Source organism: Mytilus edulis, chromosome 13 (assembly GCF_963676685.1).
Source record: "Mytilus edulis chromosome 13, xbMytEdul2.2, whole genome shotgun sequence".
In the NCBI taxonomy this organism is placed as follows: Eukaryota; Metazoa; Mollusca; class Bivalvia; order Mytilida; family Mytilidae; genus Mytilus; species Mytilus edulis.
In genome coordinates, this window is record NC_092356.1 from 39,992,109 (window position 1) to 40,015,274 (window position 23,166).

The 23,166-nt window shown below is 32.1% G+C and overlaps 2 protein-coding genes across 2 annotated transcripts in view; both read right to left on the reverse strand.

Moving 5' to 3' along the window:
- The window catches only part of LOC139501251 (uncharacterized), a 142,105-nt gene extending 123,091 nt beyond the window's left edge, over positions 1-19,014 (reverse strand). Inside the window, exons 1-10 of the mRNA XM_071290271.1 lie at positions 18,959-19,014; positions 15,699-15,859; positions 14,590-14,763; positions 13,464-13,676; positions 10,770-10,812; positions 9,432-9,601; positions 6,307-6,363; positions 5,286-5,480; positions 3,299-3,509; positions 610-712 (exon numbers count right to left, since the gene is read on the reverse strand). Coding sequence (XP_071146372.1) covers positions 610-712; positions 3,299-3,509; positions 5,286-5,480; positions 6,307-6,363; positions 9,432-9,601; positions 10,770-10,812; positions 13,464-13,676; positions 14,590-14,763; positions 15,699-15,798 — 1,266 coding nt within the window. The 5' untranslated portion in view covers positions 15,799-15,859; positions 18,959-19,014. The remainder of the gene's footprint in view (positions 1-609; positions 713-3,298; positions 3,510-5,285; positions 5,481-6,306; positions 6,364-9,431; positions 9,602-10,769; positions 10,813-13,463; positions 13,677-14,589; positions 14,764-15,698; positions 15,860-18,958) is intronic.
- Positions 19,015-20,210: 1,196 nt separating this feature from the next.
- The window catches only part of LOC139500301 (uncharacterized), a 43,870-nt gene continuing 40,914 nt past the window's right edge, over positions 20,211-23,166 (reverse strand). The window contains exons 24-27 of the mRNA XM_071289045.1: positions 22,432-22,474; positions 21,711-21,865; positions 20,978-21,130; positions 20,211-20,488 (exon numbers count right to left, since the gene is read on the reverse strand). Of these exons, the coding sequence (XP_071145146.1) occupies positions 20,211-20,488; positions 20,978-21,130; positions 21,711-21,865; positions 22,432-22,474 (629 nt within the window). The remainder of the gene's footprint in view (positions 20,489-20,977; positions 21,131-21,710; positions 21,866-22,431; positions 22,475-23,166) is intronic.

The following is a 23,166-nucleotide window of genomic DNA, read 5'->3' on the forward strand; positions in this document are numbered from 1 at the left end:
AATCTGAATCTTAATCTATAATATAGATGGACAAACTACAGGTGACTAAACTGCATCTAGAATTAAATTTCTGTCTTTATATAAAGTACACAATAATAAACTTACTTTTTCTTTTAAATAACATTATACTCAGATGACATTAACTATATTAATTTTGATTTAACTAGTCTACTGCAAAAAATATTTGATAATCACTGAAAGTGGAAGTTTTTCAAGGCCTTGATTAAAGATACATTTTGTGAAAAATCTGGCAAGAGATGAATGTTTTAGAGCACTTACAAAATCCCTAAATACTATATGACACAATGTTGATGGTTGATGCACCAATAAATCAAATGTCATAAGATAAACTAGTTATAACCCTGAAAAGAAAATGCATTGAAGGTGAAAATATTAATTATTTCATTTTGAGCTTAAGGTTAATGTAAAATCAAGGTTATGCAAGTGCATACACATCACATCTCCTTGCTTAAAAAGGGGGGACATAATACATTTTTATGGGATTAGCTTGTTCAAAAGTTAGGCTAAATTTTAATTGGACTTCCGGGCCCTACTGCTTTCAGGAATATGTTCCTTACAGTACAATAAGTTTATTATTCATGATCATACCTCATGGTTTTTCACTTTGTCAATGTAATCTTTATATTCTTTTGAAGAAGCTTTTCTTTTCATCAAAATTCTCATACCATGTTTGAAATCTGAAACCTTGGGCCTGAAAATGTCAGAAATATAAAATAAATAATAAACAAAGCAGCCAACAATATGGTTGCTTTATAACACAGCAAAGTTCTTCAGAATAAAATTATAAATTCTACACCATTCAAAGCCAGGCGCTCCACAGAAATTAAATAGTAGACAATCATATCATAAAAATGCATCTCAGCTTAAGTATTCTACTGAACAGTGAACATTTGAAGGTTTCTTTAATATATTTATTGGCTTTCAAAAGTACACAAAAAATTTGTCAAATATTGTTTCATCTTGTCTTCTATTAAATGTTGTACAATTATTCTTTTTGTCCTTTTAACTAGTTCCTCAACTACAATTAAAGAACTCATCATCAATCTTTACAATAAAGCATATGAAATTAATAGAAATAATTGTTACTTCTGGAGAGTAATAACATTCTGGAGGTTAAATATCAATTACTTGTAATTGATGGTCGTTTAATTCTGTTGACAGTTTCAACTTTTTGACTCGAGATATACCTCTCAGATCTTTGGGTCAGGTGAGCTAAAACAGTTCTACTAATCAAAGCCTTAAAGGCTGTAAAAGCAATATTGCTGCCATGTTAATGTTTGGGGACTTTTATTTTTCATCCACATATATACAAGAATTAAACCTGACATGAGTGTTGTCTAGTTAAAAGTAAGAAGGTTTTAACTTTATATAAATAAAAGACTTTAGCAGAAAGTCATTTTTAATATGTTTTATATTTCACAAGGAGACAACACGTTTACCAGGCTAAAGTTGGGGTCAAATATACATGTGCTGAAACATATAACTCAAAAAGAAATCATCATGGATTATCCCCTGGTAGTGTTTGTAACTTCCTTTGTCAATAATTTCCTTTATTGATTTAATTTTAACAATTTTCATTATTAATTGATATTTAACCATTAACACAAATGATTAAGTTAAAACATTTCAACTTTCCAGACGCAAATGTTAAAAAACAGGAAAGAAATAAAATATCTTACAAGACATAAACATGTAAAGAATAAATGTATATTTCAGCTTAATAAAAATATTTTCATAATGTTACTTTGTCATCATTTTTAAAACTAAGTTCCAAACATTATTGCTCAGTTGATATGTGTCCTTCTGATGCGGTACGAGCACAGGCACTTGTTTCTATCCATAGGAAGGTCGATTATCCATATAAATAGTTTGATATGGATAGTCGACCTTCCTATGGATAGAAACAAGTGCATGTGGGTACGAGATAACTACAATTCTCATGCAATCCCGAAAAGGGGGGTCATCACAGACAAACATGACATTAAATCGTTATCACTGAACTAGTATATATATTGTATAGGGGCCAGCTGAAGGACGCCTCCGGGTGCGGGAATTTTTCGCTGCATTGAAGACCTGTTGGTGACCTTAATTCTGCTGTTGTATGTTTTTCTATGGTCGGGTTGTTGTCTCTTTGACAAATTCCCCATTTCCATTCTCAATTTTATTATACGAACAAGAACAAACAGCTCTACGTTGCTTTGATATTTATCAATTTTCAGGAAACATTGCGAAACATGATCTTCAATATTTCGAAAACATGTGAAATAAAATTGCTAACACGGTGGACCGTCGAGTGTCAACAAACGTAGTAGACTTGTTCACTGAAAAGACGAGGATAATGGTTTCATCTGACATTTGTTATGCAAACCCAGTTTTGATCATGATATTTAAAAAGAAGTACTTTTTTCAATCTATGTATTAATAAACTAGAAAATTCCAAATTGTAAATATCTCTTCATCTGGACCGACTTGGCATCTACTACGTTTGGACGGGTCCATTTCATTAGTAAGGTGATCGATAAATATTACGGAGTTTTGACAGAAAAGGAAAACGAACTTATTGTTATGTGTTTTCAACAAGGGTTTCGTTCCGCTAAATTATTTGCGCAAATAAAGTTTGTCTATTTTTAGATTACAGGTAATAATTTGACACTACGCATTAACCTGTGTAGTGATTTTGATTTTACGATAAATGTATGAATGAACGATAATTTTATGAATGAACAAGAGCACCTGACCTCTTAAAGAAACACAAATTAAACATAAAAAACCGTATTTATTAGGAGATAATTCAGTTAAATTTTCAATACTAAATCAACAACTGAAATGAATCCATATTTTGCTGAAACATCGTACGAACGGCGGAAAATGGAATCGCATTTATAAAAATGTACTTTTTTTCAGTCGGACTTCTATGTTATTTGATAGTCAAACGGTTGACCCTTTAAATACAAAAATACATCTACAAGAACATATTCTGAAACTTCTTAAATCCACTAACGTTTTTTTAAAGTTTCAAGCTATGTATTGCATTAGAAAACATACATAGGTGTTAAAGAATGACTGACCAGGAGCCTGTTTAACAAAATACTATGGCTTGATCTGGGCGGAGTCTCTGATCTGGGTCACAAAGATGGCCATACGCGACGGCATAAAAGCAATTGCTTTAAAAACTGGCTTCTTGTACATATTGTTTACAAAAATCTTAGGAAATGATGATTATAAAGTATTATTCCCCAAAAAGGTGTGATAACTGTAACTATGTTTTATTACATACTCTGTAGTAGCTCTTCTACGCCTCTTTTTCCGTGTTGTTGACATGCATGCAATATTAGTAGCATCCACTAATGTGTAGGTCCTACAAAATCCATCAGCCAGATAACAAACTTGTAGGTCTACAGTAACTGTATATTTAGATGGATCAAATCCTGATGTTAAGCTGTAGTTATACTGGAAAGTGTCACCTATATTCTCTGTCACTACTTTATCTGAAATATTTATTTTTTTTACAGAATTTAACATTTATTCCTTATTCTAAGATAACTTTGATTTGATTTTTAGTATAAAAATGAGTGGAATAAAATTTAGAATGGAAATGGGGAATGTGTCATAGAGACAACAACCTGACCACAGAACAGACAACAGCAGAAGGTCACCAACAGGTCTTCAATGCATGTTTTCAGTACTGCTGTCAAATTCATATGATTAATTAAAGTTTCTCCTAGCCATTTTAAGGCTTGCCATTGAGCATTCCTGGTGAAATGTATCTTTAAATAATCCAATAATACCATAGCTATTATGGTGTCTGTAATTACTTTAGAACAAGGAGTTAAATTAGATTATTATTTATATGTCCTTGTCCAGGAAAATTATGTAGAGTGTTTCAATTTGATACCATTTTACTTATACAACCCAGTATATATCAACTCCAATCAGTTTATTTGCAGTTCACCAAAATTCACAGCAATAGGTAAAAAGTGTTTCACCATATTAAAAATTTACTTTTGATTTTTACTTTTTAAGTTTTTTCGCAATACAGTCGAACCTTGTTGTGTCGAAGTCGAAGGGACCTGACCAAAGTATTCGACTCATCCCAGGTGGAGTGTGTCGTCATAAATTTGGAATGCATGAAATACGGTATGAGATACAATGAACAGTGTGCCTTTTTTTTTCTCTATATGACACTTTATAATTGTGTATTCAATCTCAATTTTTGGTCCTTCGTAAATAATTAAAAACACAAGTACAGTTACAAATCATGCACAAATAAAATCAATAGTTTATACAAATATTTACAAAGGTCAGTCGCTATAAATTATAAAATCACTCGCGGCACGAAATAAGTTCTGAGCGGTCTCTGACGAGGTCGTCTGCTTCACATTAAATTATCATGAATTTATTATAATTGTCCTAATCCTTTTATCTATTGTAATTAATGAGTTTTAAATCTAATGATTCATTTAATCTCGGCTTGGGTCATTTAAATTTGTTTCGTTTTTATCTCAGGTGAAAAATGTTTGACACACAAACATTCCGCTTGAAGGAAAAAACAAAAATGTTAATTAGTGGTCAATATAAACATGTCATTTTAACTGTTATACAAACAAGTATGTTTACTCAGCTTTAATCTCTTTTGAAAATGATTAGTTGACATAAGAAATACATCCCACTTGAATTTTTATCATTAGGTCTGCATCTTTCGAAAATTCTTACTTTCGAAGTTCGAGACATCAGGGTCAATTTACATTGATTTTACTTCGACAGGACTATAAAATTTACTCGACTTAACCGAGTATTCGAATCAACTGAGTACGACTCATCAGAGGTAATTATGCATTGATCATTGACCGAGTTCGACACAACGAGGTTGGACTGTAATTATGAAAAATGGTTTTGGCATATACTTCCAAGAAAACCGCTGTTTAAAGACAAATATGAATTTCTACATCATATTACTTAAATGTAAAAAAGCCACACTTAATTTAAAAAAATGTATATTATAAAATAATGATTTGTCAGTAATGACATTTGTCATTAAAATACTTCATAATAAACATAAACAAGAGTGCATAGGCAGGCAGACATTTCTTGCCTGCTTTACTTTTCATAATTAAATCAATGTTGATAGCCTATATAATATGAAGGTGTAACTGCAAGTATCACATAAACTGAACATCATCAATGATTCATATAAATAAGGTTAAGTGCCTGCCAGACAGAAATCTCCCAAAAGAGCAAATATTAATAAAAATAGTTCAACAAACCTGTTTCAAGACTTTTCTGCCAAACTTTTCTTTCAATGCTATATTCTAATTCCGTGCAAGAAATGAAGTTAAATGTAACACTGGTCTTCCGTTGTCCATTGATAAATTTGAGTGGAAGACAACATGTAATTCCCTGACAGTCAGGAGTGAAAGAGCATGCATCTGACACATTACCAGTTAAATTTACACTGCAGCCTAGTAAATGAAAAAAAAGTCAAGAGTGCACACACACCGGTCCCTAAACCTTTTACTGATCATGATTGAATTGAATTTGGCAAAGAGATAAATGTACAACTACAATCAAAATATATATATTAATATAAATAACTTATATCTGAGAAAAGTACTTTTATTAACACTTGGAACTTAAAATTGACCAATAAACCATGAAGATGAAGTCAATGTTACGATACAGTTTTGAGTAAATCTACTAAAAAGTAATTATACACAGGGGCAGTGCCTCATTTTCTTTACGCATTTAAGATGCTTGTTTTGTTTTTCTATTTGTTGCACATATATTAATACAATGGAAATTTAATTCCAGATTGTCATCTCAATCTAAAAACTGTCGAACAATTTGTGGTACATATCACTTCAGGGAGGTAACTCTGTAAAAATCGTTTAAATTACGTTCTATAGTTCAAGAAATACTAAGTTCTTCAATGATCAAAGTTTGTGTTTTTCAAATGGTATTGGTCCAAGAAATTTTTTCCCGATAAAGTGTGCAGTTCAACTTTTTTTACATTTTTACATTTTTGTCATATGGTCAAAGTAAACATTTTTGGGCACTTTATAGCTTGTTGTTTGGTGTGAGCCAAGGCTCCGTGTTAAAGGCAGTACCTTGACCTAGGATGGTTTACTTTTATAAATTGTTATTTGGATGGAGAGTTGTCTCATTTACAGGCATTCATACCACATCTTCCTACATAACTGTTTTGTCAAAATTTTATGAAAATTAAACGTGACCAATTTATTTTAGTCAAGGTGTTAGGTACCACCTTAACATCCATATTTTACTCACCATTTGGTGGTGTTAGCAAGGCACATTCTGTTGGCTGCCAGAGGTCAAAGGAAATTCCTAAATTAATAAAAAATAAAATAAAATATTTAAATCAAAAACCAATATTCTCTGAACCTCACATTTTGATAACTATGATTTAAATGAACTTTTAAACAGATTATTTCTTAATCACAAAAAAATAAAGGGTAAGAAGATAACATCTTTCTCTTATCTTCCAAAGATTAAATAAATATACTGTTGAGAGTTCTTTTTTTTTCATAAAGGAGATAATCATTTACTTTTGGTTTGAAAACTCCCCCGAAATTTTTTTTGCATCTTGAGACATTATCAGACTGTTTACAAGTGCATAAAAAATCAGGTTTCATAGGAATAATATTTTTTTTAGCTTTTTTTTTCTTAGAAAAAAAGTCGAGAAGACGTTTTGTTTTTCTCATTGTTGAAAGGCGAAATTATAGGAGAGGAATGAGAATACAAAAACATAATTCTATGCAGCAATAAGATGCACCATTCTATACTTGACAGTGGTAGATTTTTATTATTTATTTTTATATTTTACCTACATATATCAGACATTGATTTTCCTAGTATTAGGGTAAGGGGCCAAGGGCCAATGCAGTTGGGAATAAAAGTTCCTGAAATGTTGGATTTGGTAAAAATATAAGTTCATACTGATGGAACACAGCACAAGTCGTATGCAACTTGGAAGTGGGGTTTGGGGACATGGTCCCTTAAGAAAATTAAAAAAAATTAGGTGCAGAATTCGGCATTCTGAGAAGGAATAAGCCATAATATTGCATATATTTAAAAAAAAAAAAAAAAAAAAAAGCAAACTAAGGCAAGACCCATCCCTATCATTGGTTCAACAAGAGGGCTTAAGATCAGACAGGGGAAAATATAACAGAAAATATTAAGAGAGCCTTTTCCCTACCCTTGGCATTTACCCTCCCTCCTCTTTCAGTAAAACTTATGAGGAAAGGTCCAACTAAAAATAAATAAAAAATGGGAAGCATTCCTCCTGATCATTGGCTTTTTTGATGGCCCCATCTATAACAAATGGGCAGAGAAAAAAAATTTACTATTAGTCGACTACTACTACTACCAGTCCCAGTACAACATGTAACGTAACGGTACCCAAATTGCACCTATTTAGCAAAATCTTAAAAGATTTCCTAGAGACTAAAGAAGTTGTAATTTTATGATCCGATAGTATGCACGTCTTTCAACATAGGTAAATATATTTAGATATACACAAAACGTTTACAGTTTTATCGACAGATGAAGTGTTTACTAAAAAAGCAAAATGTACTGAAACGTCGCCATGCGACGACATCAAAACGTCATCTTTTTTAAATTAGCAAATACAATATGTTTCAAGTATCCATTTCTTAAAAAAAAGAAGAGTAAGCATAGACAAATATCCAATTGTTCACTATATTTATAAAAAATAAACAAAAGCTCTGTTTTTCGACTTTTGACGATGCAAATTTAAGCATGGATGCAATTTGGGTACTCCTCATTACGGAATCATTGATGGTTTGGAGGTTAGTTCAGACCAATTTTTCTATGATTCCATATGAATTAAAAATCAAATTGGTGTACCTATATAATAAAGAAGGATACGGCTACAAAATAAACACAAAATGGAAATGTTTGTCTTGATTTAAAAAAAATGTAGTTGAAAAAACTGTCAAAATAGGTGCAATTTGGGTACCGTCACGTTACAAGCTGAAGAGAAAAGGTCCAAACTTGAAAAAAAAATGGGCAGCACCTCTCCTAGCCTAGGCACTTTTTCAACTCCCTCCCCAAGAGTTAAAGGGTGGTAATAATTAATAAAACTAGAACACACCCGTGATATTGCGGGTCCGTGACTGAATTAAAGTATATAATTATGCGCAGGCCTTATTTTAGTATTAGTACTGTCATCTGATAAAGTCATGCCGATTATAAGATACACAATTTTCTCTGCTTTCAAATCTTTCTGTTTGAACCCGTCTAACTGGAACTTATCAATTATTGGTAATATTAATTATTTGGAAAACAAAAGGTCCTGGAATGAAGTATTTTTTAATCAACAGCATTGTCCTATATTTGTTATAAATAAAGTTGAATTCTTTGATTCGCTGTTTTACGTCATGCCCGCTAACAAATTGAAACTTATTTTTAGTCCAGATTTTTAGTATTCGTATTGTTATCTTAGAAAGTCTTACGGATTAAAATACTACAATATGTAACAATTTGACAATTTAATAGTGTCAACCTTGTGATTATGACCCGTGTATATAGCATATTAATCCTGAATACACCGTTTGGTGGTGCGCCTGTCAGATGCGGAACGTACAGATAATGTAATAGGTAACAGGTGATTATACTATTGGTATCGGTATCGGACTCGACCCGGAACTTCCTAATTATTGGCAATATTAATTACGTGGAAAACAAAAGGGCCTGGAGTGGTGTAATTTTTAATCTACACCTTTGTACTATATTAGTTGTATATAAAGTTGAATTCTTTGATTCGTCGTTTTTACGTGATGACGGCTGACAAATTGGACCTCGTAATTTTAGTATTATAGATACATGTTACATTATAAAAAAGGACTTTTCAATTTGGTCTCTCGTGAGCTATCAAATGATAACATAGTTTTAGTTATTTCGAAGACTCTCTTTATTTTGCCATTTACAATCTGGATCATTAAGGCGATTGACTGAATTGCGTATTTGAATGCAGTAAAACGTCTAAGTGATTCCGATTTTAAGTAAACACTCCAATAGATCTTATGGTTCAGTCAGTTATTAAAAGGCATTGTACTTGTAAAATCTATGAAACTAAGAACTACAAGAGACCAAAGGGTTATTAAAAACTTGTTATCCAGCAATATCTGTCTTTTGACACAGTGACATTTCGCCGGCTGCCGGCTCTTATTGAAAACCCTGAATAATATCGGGGTTTTTTTTGAAAAATTTGATGGAAAAAAATCCTTATCGAACCTGATTTATAGCATATATTATTATTCTTTAAGTGATAGGTCGTTCTTCACTTTTAAAAATAATATTTATGATTAAACTATACTATTACATAAAAAGCAGCATTGCACTTAATCATAGGATGTATTTTAAATTCATACCTTTGAATGGAGCTCTTTCGACAGTCAGATCACACTCTGAGTACAGAAGCTGGGAATTCTCCATAACTGTGTACTCATATAAGCAAACAGAACTATTTCCCTCAAAACATGACTTGATTTTCACATCCAATGAGAATAACTTTTCCGATGGAATGTGATGGATAGCAAATCTAAAGAAATAAAATTAATTTGAATAAGAATGAGATACCATTGAATGAAAACTTCACAAATGCATCATATGTATCTAAAAACAAGTCTGTCATCAGTGACAACATATTAAAATTTGAAAGCTATGGTTGAAAGGTTAATGAGTTAATGTATGGACACGACTGGAAAGAAAACCTTTTTTCGATCTTTCAAGAACCATAACTCCTGAACAGTGAAAGTGAAAAATGTCAATATTGTACTTGACATTTTGTCAACAGTTACAACATATTTAAATTTTAAAAGTTTTGGTTGAACAGTTCATAAATAAATGCACTAACACTGTTTGGCAGCCTCCTGCCCGCTGTACACCCCAAATTCAATGACTGTTTTTTTTTCCTTTGGAAAATTTCAGGGCAACTAAATCTTATCCTGTTGAACATTTTGACCTATGTCAGATTTGCTCTAAATGCTTTAATTTCAGAGATATAAGCCAAAAACTGCATTTTACCCCTATGTTCTATTTTTATCCATGTTGGCCATCTTGGTTGGCAGGAGGGGTCATTGGACACATTTTTTAAACTAGATATCATAGTGATAATTGTGGCCAAGTTTGGTTAAATTTGGCTCAGTAGTTTCAGAGTAGAAGATTTTTGTAAAAGTTAATGAATGACGGGCAACAAGTGATGAGAAAAGCTCACTTGGCCTTTTGGGCTAGGTGATCTTAAAAAGAAATACACAACTTTCTTGTCTGTTGCTTTCTGTCAAAAACTTAAAACTTTGGCTTTTTTATGAACATATAATATTGTTTGTGCATTTAGGGGCATTGTCACTTCCTTTCCTTTTGCGTAAGTGGTAAAAAAATATAATGCTTTATTGATCAAATAATTCGGCAAATTAAATTCTTATAATTGCTCATCAACACTGTTGACATTAGGGAATTGTGATTAAATACCTTACAGAACAAACATTATTTCTGGTTTATCCTCCATCATGACGATTACACAAACCATTGATGAACTTTAATCGTGCAGGGAAACAGGCAATCCCCTCTATCTGGTAAATGACGTCATAAAGGCATGCATAATTGACAAACTTTCCCAGCAAGGGACATAACTCATAAGTGATCTTTTCTCAAATAACACACATGGCAGTATTTTATTTTGGTCTTTTTTGTATAATTAATCTACTTACACCAGCTGTAACACTCCATGGATCTCTACCTTCTCTTGTTTGCCTAAAATATATTTATCAATTAAAAAATCATCAATATTTCCTTCAAAATTATATAGAGCGTATATTAAAAATAACTATATCTAATTAAAGCATTATTCAGTTTCTAACACAGTATCATTTTTTGTTCAAAGTCTACTGTATGAAATGTAGAATTGCATTGAGTTTGCCTAATGATCTGAAACTAGTATTATAATGTTTGTATTATATATTCTACAACCTGAAGGACAAATCTGCAAAAGGTTCTTCAAAGCAATTATCAAAGATCTGGGATAATTCTGAAAACATTAACTATATCCAGCTATTTGAATTTAGTCACACAAATGCAGTTTCTTTTTAGCTCACCTGGCCCAAAGGGCCAAGTGAGCTTTTCTCATCACTTGGTGTCCGTCGTCCTCCTGCGTCCATCGTCATTAACTTTTACAAAAATCTTCTCCTTTGAAACTACTGGGCCAAATTTAACCAAACTTGGCCACAATCATCATTGGGGTATCGAGTTTTAAAATGTGTCCGGTGACACGGCCAACCAACCAAGATTGCTGCCATGGCTAAAAATAGAACATAGGGGTAAAATCTAGTTTTTGGCATATATCTCTAAAACCAAAGCATTTAGAGCAAATCTGACGGGGTAAAATTGTCTATCAGGTCAAGATCTATCTGCCCTGAAATTTTCAGATGAATCACACAACCCATTGTTGGGTTGCTGCCCCAGAATTGGTAATTTGGAGGAAGTTTTGCCGTTTTTGGTTATTATCTTTAATATTATTATAGATAGAGGTAAACTGTAAACAGCAATAATGTTCAGCAAAGTAAGATCTACAAATAATTTAACATGACCAAAATGGTCAGTTGACCCCTTAAGGAGGTATTGCCCTTTATAGTCAATTTTTGTCAATTTTTCGTCAATTTTTGTTATCAAAAATCTTCACCTCTGAAACTACTAAGACAAATTTAACCAAACTGGTCCACAATCATCATAAGGGTATGTAGTTTAAACAAGAGTGCACACACTGAAATGTCTCGCCTTCTTTACTAATCATTGATTTTATGTTGATAGTCCTAAGTATAAAGCTTTATTACAACCGTCACATAAACTTAACATTAACCAAGATAGCTAAACAAAGACCAATGAACCATGAAAATGAGGTCAAGGTCAAATGAACCATGCCAGGCAGACATATACAACTAACAAAGCTTACATACAACAAATATAGTTGACCTATTACTTATAGTTATAGAAAAATAGATCAAAACACAAAAACTTAACACTGTGCAATGAACCGTGCAATTGAGGTCATGGTCATATAAAACCTGCGGGACTGAAATATAGATCATTATATATTTCCATACACCAAATATAGTTGACCTTTGGCATATAATATTAGATAAAAAGACCAAAACTTAAAAACTTAACTTTGACCACTGAACCATGAAAATGAGGTCAAGGTCAGATGACATCTGCCCGCTAGACATGTACACCTTACAATCATTCCATACAACAAATATACTAGCCCTGTTGCTTATAGTATCTGAGATATGGACTTGACCACCAAAACTTAACCTTGTTCACTGATCCATGAAATGAGGTCAAGGTCAAGTGAAAACTGTCTGACGGGCATGAGGACCTTGCAAGGTACGCACATACCAAATATAGTTATCCTATTACTTATAATAAGAGAGAATTCAACATTACAAAAATTCTGAATTTTTTTTTCAAGTGATCACTGAACCATGAAAATGAAGTGAAGGACATTGGACATGTGACTGACGGAAACTTCGTAACATGAGGCATTTATATACAAAGTATGAAGCATCCAGGTCTTTCATCTTCTAAAATATAAACCTTTTAAGAAGTTAGCTAACACCGCCGCCGCCGGATCACTATCCCTATGTCGAGCTTTCCGCAACAAAATTTGCAGGCTCGACAAAAATGTGTCCAATGACCCTGCCTGCGAACTAAGATGGCTGACATGGCTAAAAATAGTACATGGGGTAAAATGCAGTTTTTGGCTAAAATCTCAGAAACCAAAGCATTTAAAGCAAATCTGACGAAAATAAATTGGTTTGTTAGGTCAAAGTTTATCTGCCCTGAAATTTTCAGACCAATCAGGCAACCCGTTGTTGGGTTGCTGCCCCGGAATTGATTATTTTCAGAAAATTTTGCAGCTTTTCGTTATTATCTTGAATATTATTATAGATAGAGATAAACTGTAAACAGCAATAATGAACAGCAAAGTAAGACCTACAAATAAGTCAACATGATCAAAATGGTCAATTAACCCCTTCAGGAGTTATTGCCCTTTATAGTCAATTTAAAACAATTTGTAAAAAAAATTCGTTTATGATATGCACATAGACAATGGTGAGCGACACAGGCTCTATTGAGCCTCTAGTTTCAAGTATCTTATAGATGAACTCACCACAGATACCAGGATAAAGTAAGTTGCACTTAAAATAAAAGATCTGAAAGCTACAAAAATAATTAACCTGTTGGTCAAAAACATAACTTAAACATTCTTTATTCAATTGTTGTTAAAGATAGTTTACTGACCAGAAAATGGCTTTTATGTTGCTCAGTTGATGTCTGATATATTACCAACACCTCCCTTAAGTTTTATTTGCATAGTATCACTCAATATCTAAATCAAAACCAACCCCATTTATAATTGATCAAGCTGAACTCAAAGTGGTTTTCTTCAAGGTCTACATCAAGTATATAATCACATGTCCTGAGATTGACAGAAGCATAGATGTATCTTTTAAGAACAGGAATTTCAGCACAGCATGTTACGCTATCACAAGTTTCAGTTATGTGGCATACAACACTCTTATTCAGCTTGATAAATGGTACTGTTATATTAGCACATTCTAAAAAAAAATAGTACAATGTTATATGCATCAGGTATTTCACATCCAATCTTTTATGTTAATATTCTTTACAAAGCACAAAAATGTCAGTATTCACCTCAAAAGCTAACAAAACCTTTAAACAGACTTATTAAGAAGCGATATAGTTATGATACTGTTGTCAGGTCATTAAAGATTGCATATTTTGGTTTTAATATTGATTCACTTATAGGGTCTTTACATCGGAATTAAACACATTTATCATAAAACCAGTTGTTGGCATGACACAGGTTATGTTCTTCTCATATATTTCATGTTGGTATCATACTAAACTTCTAACAGGAGGGATTGTGCCTAATATTCTTATGATGAAGACAAAATCTTTCAATCAGTTTAATTGAGGTCTCAACTGGCATGTCAGTTACTGCTATAGTGGCCGTCAGCTGAAATTCGTAGTGGTTATCGGTAAAAAAAATCTAAAATATCAACCACGCTCACTTGTGATATAGTTTTTCACATTCCGTTCATAAATCGCCAAAAGAAAAACGCATCACACGGTATAGCTGACTTATATAAATCCTGAAACCAAATTTCAGAAATCCTTGTATTGTAGTTCCTGAGAAAAATGTGACGAAAATTTTCAACTTGGCTATCATGTGTAAAATCATACAAGTGTTCGGTAAACAGGAAGTTGTCAAGTGATCAATCTGAAAACGCATCACACGGTATAGCTGACTTAGATAAACCCTGAAACCAAATTTCAGAAATCCTTGTATTGTAGTTCCTGAGAAAAATGCGACGGAAAATATTCATGGGACGGACTGACTGACGGACGGACTGACGGAAGGACAGACAGAGGTAAAACAGTATACCCCCCTTTTTTAAAGCGGGGGTATAATTAGAAATTGTTCATAAAGTAATGACACAAATTTACCATTATTCCATCCATTGACAGATCCATTATAAGGCACCAAATTGACATCACAAATATTTGACCACCCCATGTAATCAGAGAGACCAAGTTCTGTCATCAAATCATTGGCTGTAATATCTGTTATATTCCCTAAGTCTGTATTTCTACTAGCTAACCAGTCCTCTAGTGAAAATGCTAAAAAGTAATAAAGAAAACATGGTATAAAGCTAAATGTTAATATGTTACTGCCAAATAGGAGTTCATAGAAGTAAGAATCTATCATCTTGTACTTATACACTATGCTTGAACTTACACTAGCTCAGAAAAAGAACAAATATTTAATTATTTCACAAATATTATTCCTATAAGCTTTGTCCATTTCTAATATTCACAAAGACAATGTTGGTATAAATAATTATGTATGATAATTGTAACAAAGTCAAGTGGTATCAGTACTTTGAAATGCAATGTTTCTAAATGCAAGTAGTAATGGACATTTAGGATCAAGGTCAGGTCAAGTTATAAAATTAAGCAGAGAACGATTTTACAAAGATTCTATGAAATTCAAGAAAATGTTACAGTAATGGGCCATCAGACAGACTAAACATTTTGAGTAAAATACTCTCAATATTATGTTTTTTTTTAATCAACATCCAACTGAATAAATTAATTTAAAACTTCTTTTAAAACTTGAATGTACCTTTAATTTAACTGATCAATACTGATATTTTATCAGTAAGTTTCCACTTGATAACTTAGTGCAGATGCCAGATTGTCATTTAAAATAACTTACACAAGTCATTATGGTCTAATAAACATATTAAGAAACCAAAGCATCACTTACTTAAAACTTGTTGTTTTTTGTTTACTATGCTGTATAAATGATTTCCAATTGGGACTTTGACCTGAATTTTAACAAATTGGACCCTGCCAATTTACTTATACAAACAGCAATTTAGTGATAACTGAACGAACTACTTTAAGACATAGTTAAAACACTTGTTAAATGCTTGATCCAGGTGCCAACATTGCCATTAACCTCAAATCTTCTCTCATTCATATTGTAACTACTTTCTACATTCTGATTTTTTTTTAAATAGTTGTATTATTGTATTGGAACTGCTACTTACATGGGTTTAAGAATCCAGGAGCTTGGTCACAACTTTGCTGATCAACAACTACATCTTTGAAGACCTCAATCTCAAATTCACAATCATTATTTGGTTCCATACAAACGGATATATTTAGAGTGAAGCTGAATGTATCTAGAGAGGGTGTATCTATAATGTATCTGAAACAAAGTGAGACGATCATCTTTTTAAAGTATGTTTAATCCTACTTAATTCATATGACTAACAGGAGATTTCTAGGAATGACCACCTATGTTGATACTCTGTTAGTTTTATTTATAGTTCTTTTTGAAGATACTACACTATTCTCTTCATTCTCCTACAGAAGACTAGTAAATCATCAGGAAGACATTTTAAATATCATGATTATGATTTATACCACCTGATAAAAGTATCAGATAGGTGTCTAACAGATCCAACCAGATGCTCCGCAGGGCGTAGCTTTATACGACCGCAGAGGTTGAACCCTGAACGGTTGGGGCAAGTATGGACACAACATTCAAGCTGGATTCAGCTCTAAATTTGGATTGTGATTAAATAGTTGACACAGCATAGGTTTCTGACACAGAATGAATGTGTTGTAATGAACTTAAAATTTTTGTTTTCTCTTAGAGCAATTCACTATGCTGTTAAATATTAATCCTCTCAAAACAAGAATGTGTCCTCAGTACACGAATGCCCCACTCGCACTATCATTTTCCATGTTCAGTGGACCGTGAAATTGGGGTAAAAACTCTAATTTGGTATTAAAATTAGAAAGATCATATCATAGGGGACATGTGTACTAAGTTTGAAGTCGATTGGACTTAAACTTCATCAAAAACTACCTTGACCAAAAACTTTAACCTGAAGCGGGACAGACGGACGGACGAACGGACGGACGAACGAACGGAGAGATGGACGGACGGACAGACGCACAGACCAGAAAACATAATGCCCCTCTACTATCGTAGGTGGGGCATAAAAATGTTTGAAGAAATTTTCTTTTTTATTTATTAAATTTCAAATGAGAAAAATTGAACCCAATTTTTTTAATCACATCCCCCTTTCCCTTATTCCAAAACTAATCTCAATTAAAATTTCTAATGGAGTTTGCAACAATAACTACTCATTTAAATACATCATAAAATATTAAGATGTAAAAAAAAACTGCTTGTTATCACTGAATGTTATTTATTATAATTTATCAGTTGGTAGTAAAAAGTGAATATACATTGTATATTGTATATAACAAAGATTTAAGTTGATTCTGGACAAAGAAAGATAACTCCAATTAAAAAAAAATCTTGCTATTGCACAATATTTTGCAATTAGATATTTCTTGCTTACTATTCTGGACAAAGAAAGATAACTCTAATTAAAAAAAAATTTGCTATTTCACAATATTGTGCAATTAGATATTTCTTGCCATTGTGCAATACTGTGCAATTGAAAAGACTTGCTATTGCACAATACTTAATATAATAATTTTAGATCCTGATTTGGACCAACTTGAAAACTGGGCCCATAATAAAAAATCTAAGTACATTTTTGGATTCAGCATATCAAAGAACCCCAAGATTTCAATTTTTGTTGAAATCAGACTAAGTTTAATTTTGGACCCTTTGGACTTTAGTGTAGACCAATTTGAAAACAGGACCAAAAATGAAGAATCTACATACACAGTTAGATTTGGTATATCAAAGAACCCCATTTATTCAATTTTTGATGAAATCAAACAAAGTTTAATTTTGGACCCCGATTTGGACCAACTTGAAAACTGGGCCAATAATCAAGAATCTAAGTACATTTTTAGATTCAGCATATCAAAGAACCTAACTGATTCATTTTTTGTCAAAATCAAACTAAGTTTAATTTTGGACCCTTTGGACCTTAATGTAGACCAATTTGAAAACGGGACCAAAAGTTAAGAATCTACATACACAGTCATGACAGTTAGATTCGGCATATCAAAGAACCCCAATTATTCAATTTTGATGAAATCAAACAAAGTTTAATTTTGGACCCTTTGGGCCCCTTATTCTGTTGGGACCAAAACTCCCAAAATCAATACCAACCTTCCTTTTATGGTCATAAACCTTGTGTTTAAATTTCATAGATTTCTATTTACTTATACTAACGTTATGGTGCGAAAACCAAGAAAAATGCTTATTTGGGTCCCTTTTTGGCCCCTAATTCCTAAACTGTTGGGACCTAAACTCCCAAAATCAATACCAACCTTCCTTTTGTAGTCATTAACATTGTGTTTAAATTTCATTGATTTCTATTTACTTAAACTAAAGTTATTGTGCGAAAACCAAGAATAATGCTTATTTGGGCCCTTTTTTGGCCCCTAATTCCTAAACTGTTGAAACCTAAACTCCCAAAATCAATCCCAACCGTTCTTTTGTGGTCATAAACCTTGTGTCAAAATTTCATAGATTTCTATTAACTTAAACTAAAGTTATAGTGCGAAAACCAAGAAAATGCTTATTTGGGCCCTTTTTGGCCCCTAATTCCTAAAATGTTGGGAACTGTTGGGACCTAAACTCCCAAAATCAATACCAACCTTCCTTTTGTGGTCATAAACCTTGTGTTAAAATTTCATAGATTTCCATTCACTTTTACTAAAGTTAGAGTGCGAAAACTAAAAGTATTCGGACGCCGGACGACGACGACGACGACGACGACGACGACGCTGACGCCAACGTGATAGCAATATACGACGAAAAATTTTTCAAATTTTGCGGTCGTATAAAAAGCATTAAAATATAATAATGTATCACCTCTAAGATGGTGACAAAAAAAGAAAGATGTGAAACAATTTTGTTCTTATTTGATATGCTGATAAAATCTTAAATATAAAAAAAACAGAATGTGTCTGGCAGTCAAATAATTCCTCAAACATTACAGCATCACTTCCGATGACCAACTTTGAAGTCAATTATTATAATGTTCAGTAGTTCATGATAAAAGTGTAACAGAAATTTTTGCTGGATGGATGAACAAATACAAACAGACAATGTAATATACCCCCCTCTTATAGATACCCCCTTGGTTATAAAAAAAGTAAAAAAAGAATTCTTTTAAGAACAAGGTATGATCTGCTCTAGAAAATTATTGACCAAAGACCAAATTGTCATTGTAAATAGCTGACAAATTTAACATATAACAAACAACACTGCTTATTTATAATGATAAATTTCCTTGGAGAATATATAAATTGCATATTATTTAAAAAAAAATTGGATCTAAATCATTTTTTTTTTAATGATACTTACTTTATATTCACTATTCCCAATAGTCCAAAGGTGTAAAGGTTACCTGAAAATATGTCAAGTTAGAATACTATTATTATACAATTATACAATTATACAATTTGAACTACACATATCTTTGAGATGGAGTCATCTCTTGAAGATCTTTCTTTTTAAGCCTTCAAAGTGAGAGATCCGTCTCTAAGAGAAAATATTTCAGTCGGAGATATATAGATTCTTACACTGAAACAAGTGTATTACGATATTTCTCCACTCGAGACAGTTAAATTTTATTATTTAAAGCGTGAGGCTTGCCGAGCCCTTTAAATAATAAAATTTAACTGTCGAGAGTGGAGAAATATCGTAATACACGAGTTATAGTGTCGGAATCTGTTTCTCTAATGCTTTTTATCGTTCTTTTTCAAAGATTTTCAAAAAATTGTGCTCTTTATATGCGACGTCATCAGGCAAGGTCGCCTTTTTTCATGACGTCACAATAGGAAAATTGAGAAGAAAACAAAACATTTTGACGTCATAATCAAATTTCGACTAATCATTTGCCGAGAACAGATTTTTCACTAGTGAGGAGAAATATTTTTCTCACACCGGTCAGGAAATGTGAAAATAGCACAAAAATTAGAGAAATGACACATAGACAATTTTTTACTTCTTTTTATTTCCTGGTTTAAGTGATACTAATGTGTTTGCAGGTATCTTAAGACAAAAACAGTTGTTTTGACTAACTTCTTAGATTATCCTTCAGCTTGATTCGATGCTGAATGACATAGGAGTAAGGGTAATAAATCTTTTATCTGGCCCAAATGCAAGTACAATCTAAAAATTATCAAATATTTACTTTAATTTGTCCTAACTGTATTAAGGTACAGGGTTTATTTATAAAATAAATAAAAAAACAAATTTCACATTTAACAGGTTACCATTGCATCAACATGACAATTCTGTATATTTTGTAAAATTTCTTGATTTTCATCGACAATACATATTATCTGCAGTCCACTTTGAATGTGGCAATATACATGGAATGCAAATATCCTCAAAACATCAAGCTTGATGTTTTAAATGCAGTGACACATGGAGCGTTGGTTAATATTTGTGATGTTTTAGTTGGCTTTGGCAAGTTTAAAACCAATAAACAGAAGCAGTTTATATACCGTACTGAATATTCAAATACTTATCAATGAATAACTGTACAAAACACAACAATCAAGCCATTTGTTCATATAAAAAATGACAAATAAAACTGTCAAACACAAAATTAAAATAAAACTTTGAAACCTAATGATTTCACAAGATCCTTTTTAATCAAAAACTTACCATATGAAATTTCTGATAACTTAAAATTATGAACTAAATTGTCAATTTCTAGTCTCAAGTTGTTTCTACATTGTATGATTCTGAACACTGTTCTAACTGATGTGTTTAAGAATGGAAGATGAACACAACATTCAACACTTTTGTTATCTTTTGATATAATGCATGAAAAACTATTATGGTGGTCTGCTGGTGTTACTTTCACATCTGCATTCTTACTACCTGTAAAAGATAAGGAAAGCAGTCAACTTATTATTTTCAGCAAACAGTGATTTCAAAGCTGAAGTCGATGTTTCTCTCTTATTTTTTTCTCTTAAATTGTTTGGGTAAAATCTGTGCAAATCAAAGTGCTGGATAGCACTTGAGGAAAATATGAAATGGAAGTGTGTATCATTTCAAATAAGTTGTAGATGTGTAGATTGTGTGGTTAATGTTTTGTTCTCACTTTTAAATTTTTTACTTGATACTTAATAAGAAATAATAACAGGATGCTGTAACCAAGTCTCCCAAACAAAGCTCCAATTATTAGCCATTCCCATGGTCGCCTGACATTTGGCCCATTTATGGGCTTTGTGCTAGAAAGCAATTTTTTATAGTGTCCTTATATATTAATTATGAGAATTTGTGCTAGTATAGGTGAAAAACATCATTTGTCCTTCCGTCTAACTCTCTCTCTCTATATTGTTAGTACACAATATAACTTTAACAAACCATTTTCATTGTATGTTTTAATATTGCAAGGTTTTGCTTTGAGAAACTGGTTCATTATTAGATCCTGCTTCAGCTGAACTTCTGCCCATTTTGGTAAGTTTTCTCTAGACTTTGGTAAGTTCTTTTCTTCAAGCCAAGCATCCAGTGAAAATTCTAAAACAAATCAATTATTCATAGTAATTGTAAAATAAAATATGAACAGAACAGAAGACTGAGAAACAGCTTCTAAATAAAACGAATAGACAGTAAAATAAAAGTATTACTTGATTTATTTCACTTGACTGGGCAGGGTATAACCGGTTCGCTCATCAGAGACCAGTCCATCTATAGACAGGTGTTTCGGGATAAATTCATCAATGAAGTGTCCAGTTATTCGTCCCATATCTCACATTCAGTTCTTTTGTATATTCATTTGGTGACACTGATAGGTGATTAGAAATCAATAATGATTATAATGGCAATCATCCTTATCACATACATCTTCAAATAGACTGTCCTTATGCAAATTAAAAAGTAAGCTCCTCCCGATCAGTTGAAATAACATTGGTAATACATTGTACTTAATTCTTTTAAAAATATTTGAAATATTCTGTAATTCTCAAAAAAGGAAATTTTGATTGATTAAATAGGGATTTTGAATTAGTGGCCTGACACTTCAAGATGGAATTTTATCATAAATAAATCAATATGATCTCAACATATCAAGAATGTCTTTAAAGGATTTCATTTATACCATTTTCCTTTGATCTGTCACAGACTCCTTTGATGATTTTTCTCCCATCTAGTATGACCTCATTTACAGAGCAGGTACCATTTGTCTCCAGACACACCAACATGTTAAAATACACCATATAACTGTTTTCTGCTGCCAAGTTGTAAACTATAGTTCTAAAATAATACAGTAATAACATGGAAATCAAGTTGACGTAATTTGCTATGTTTCAATCATGCATATTGTATCTATCAAACATATAAGGACATACAAATTCCAGGCATTGATCTAGTTTGACATAATTCAAAACATATTCCTCAAGTGCCTGTCCCAAGTCAGGAGCCTGTTATTAGGTGGTTGTCCTCTGTTGCTGTCTGTTATACTTGTTATTGGTTTATTATTTCCTCATAAATTAGGCCATTGTTTTGACTTTCTTCCACATTTTGTCATGTCCAGGCCTTTATTTATGTTACAGCTCACTGCAAATTGTGAGTTGTACTCATAGTTTAAGATCGTACAGTGACGTATTTTTGCTATATATAAGTAAGGCATTAACATTTTGCTCTGATGAGCATTTTTTACATTACAATAATGCCACATTTCCTCATTGATAGAGCAGGTACCATTTGTTCCCAGACATACCATGATGTTTTATTACACCATATAACTATGGTACTTTGCTGCCAAGTATATAACAAATCTTGAAAACACCAGTAGTTTTCTTTAAATCTAAATAACTTACTCAGTTCTCAACACACCAACAAGTTCATGCTTCATCAAAGTACCTAAAATATCAAATGTAGTTATGTTCATTTAGAACTTTCACCGGATTAAGACATATCAGACTGTTATTTGGAAATTAAATGGGACTGAACAGTGCATGATTAGAACATTTCAAAAAGTGCCAATAAATATAGAAAGTTTTTACAATAGATTTAACAAAAAAAAAGTAACCGAAAAGGTCAGTTCAATTTTAAATTTACCAAAAGCTATAAGAAAATTATTGGTATTCAAATGATGAAGAAATTTTACAGTGTTTTACTGAAGGCCATTCCAATTGCATTTTTATTTTCCAAATTACTTTTTTTTAATATCTATTACAGTGACTTGACTGTTAGTGTTGCTATCTGACTATTGCAACTCATTCAAAATTCTGACCAAATTGCAATTTGTTTTATAAAATCAAACTGTTCAACTGGTCAGAATTTTGAACAAACTGTTCAGTCAAATTGTGAAAGTGCAATTGGTGATAAAATAAAATATACTTACAATCCTATAAGACTTTAACTCCACTTTGATGTTGATGTGACAAAATCAGTCTAACTGTTTGTATAGTTATTTTATAGTCATTACCATGCAAGAGGTGAAATGTAATTTTGAATTGCTATAAAAATGTCCAAACTAAGCTTTCATATAATTTTTCTTTAGAAAAGTCTTCTATATTCATAAGAATCAGACATTATTTGAATTAAAACAT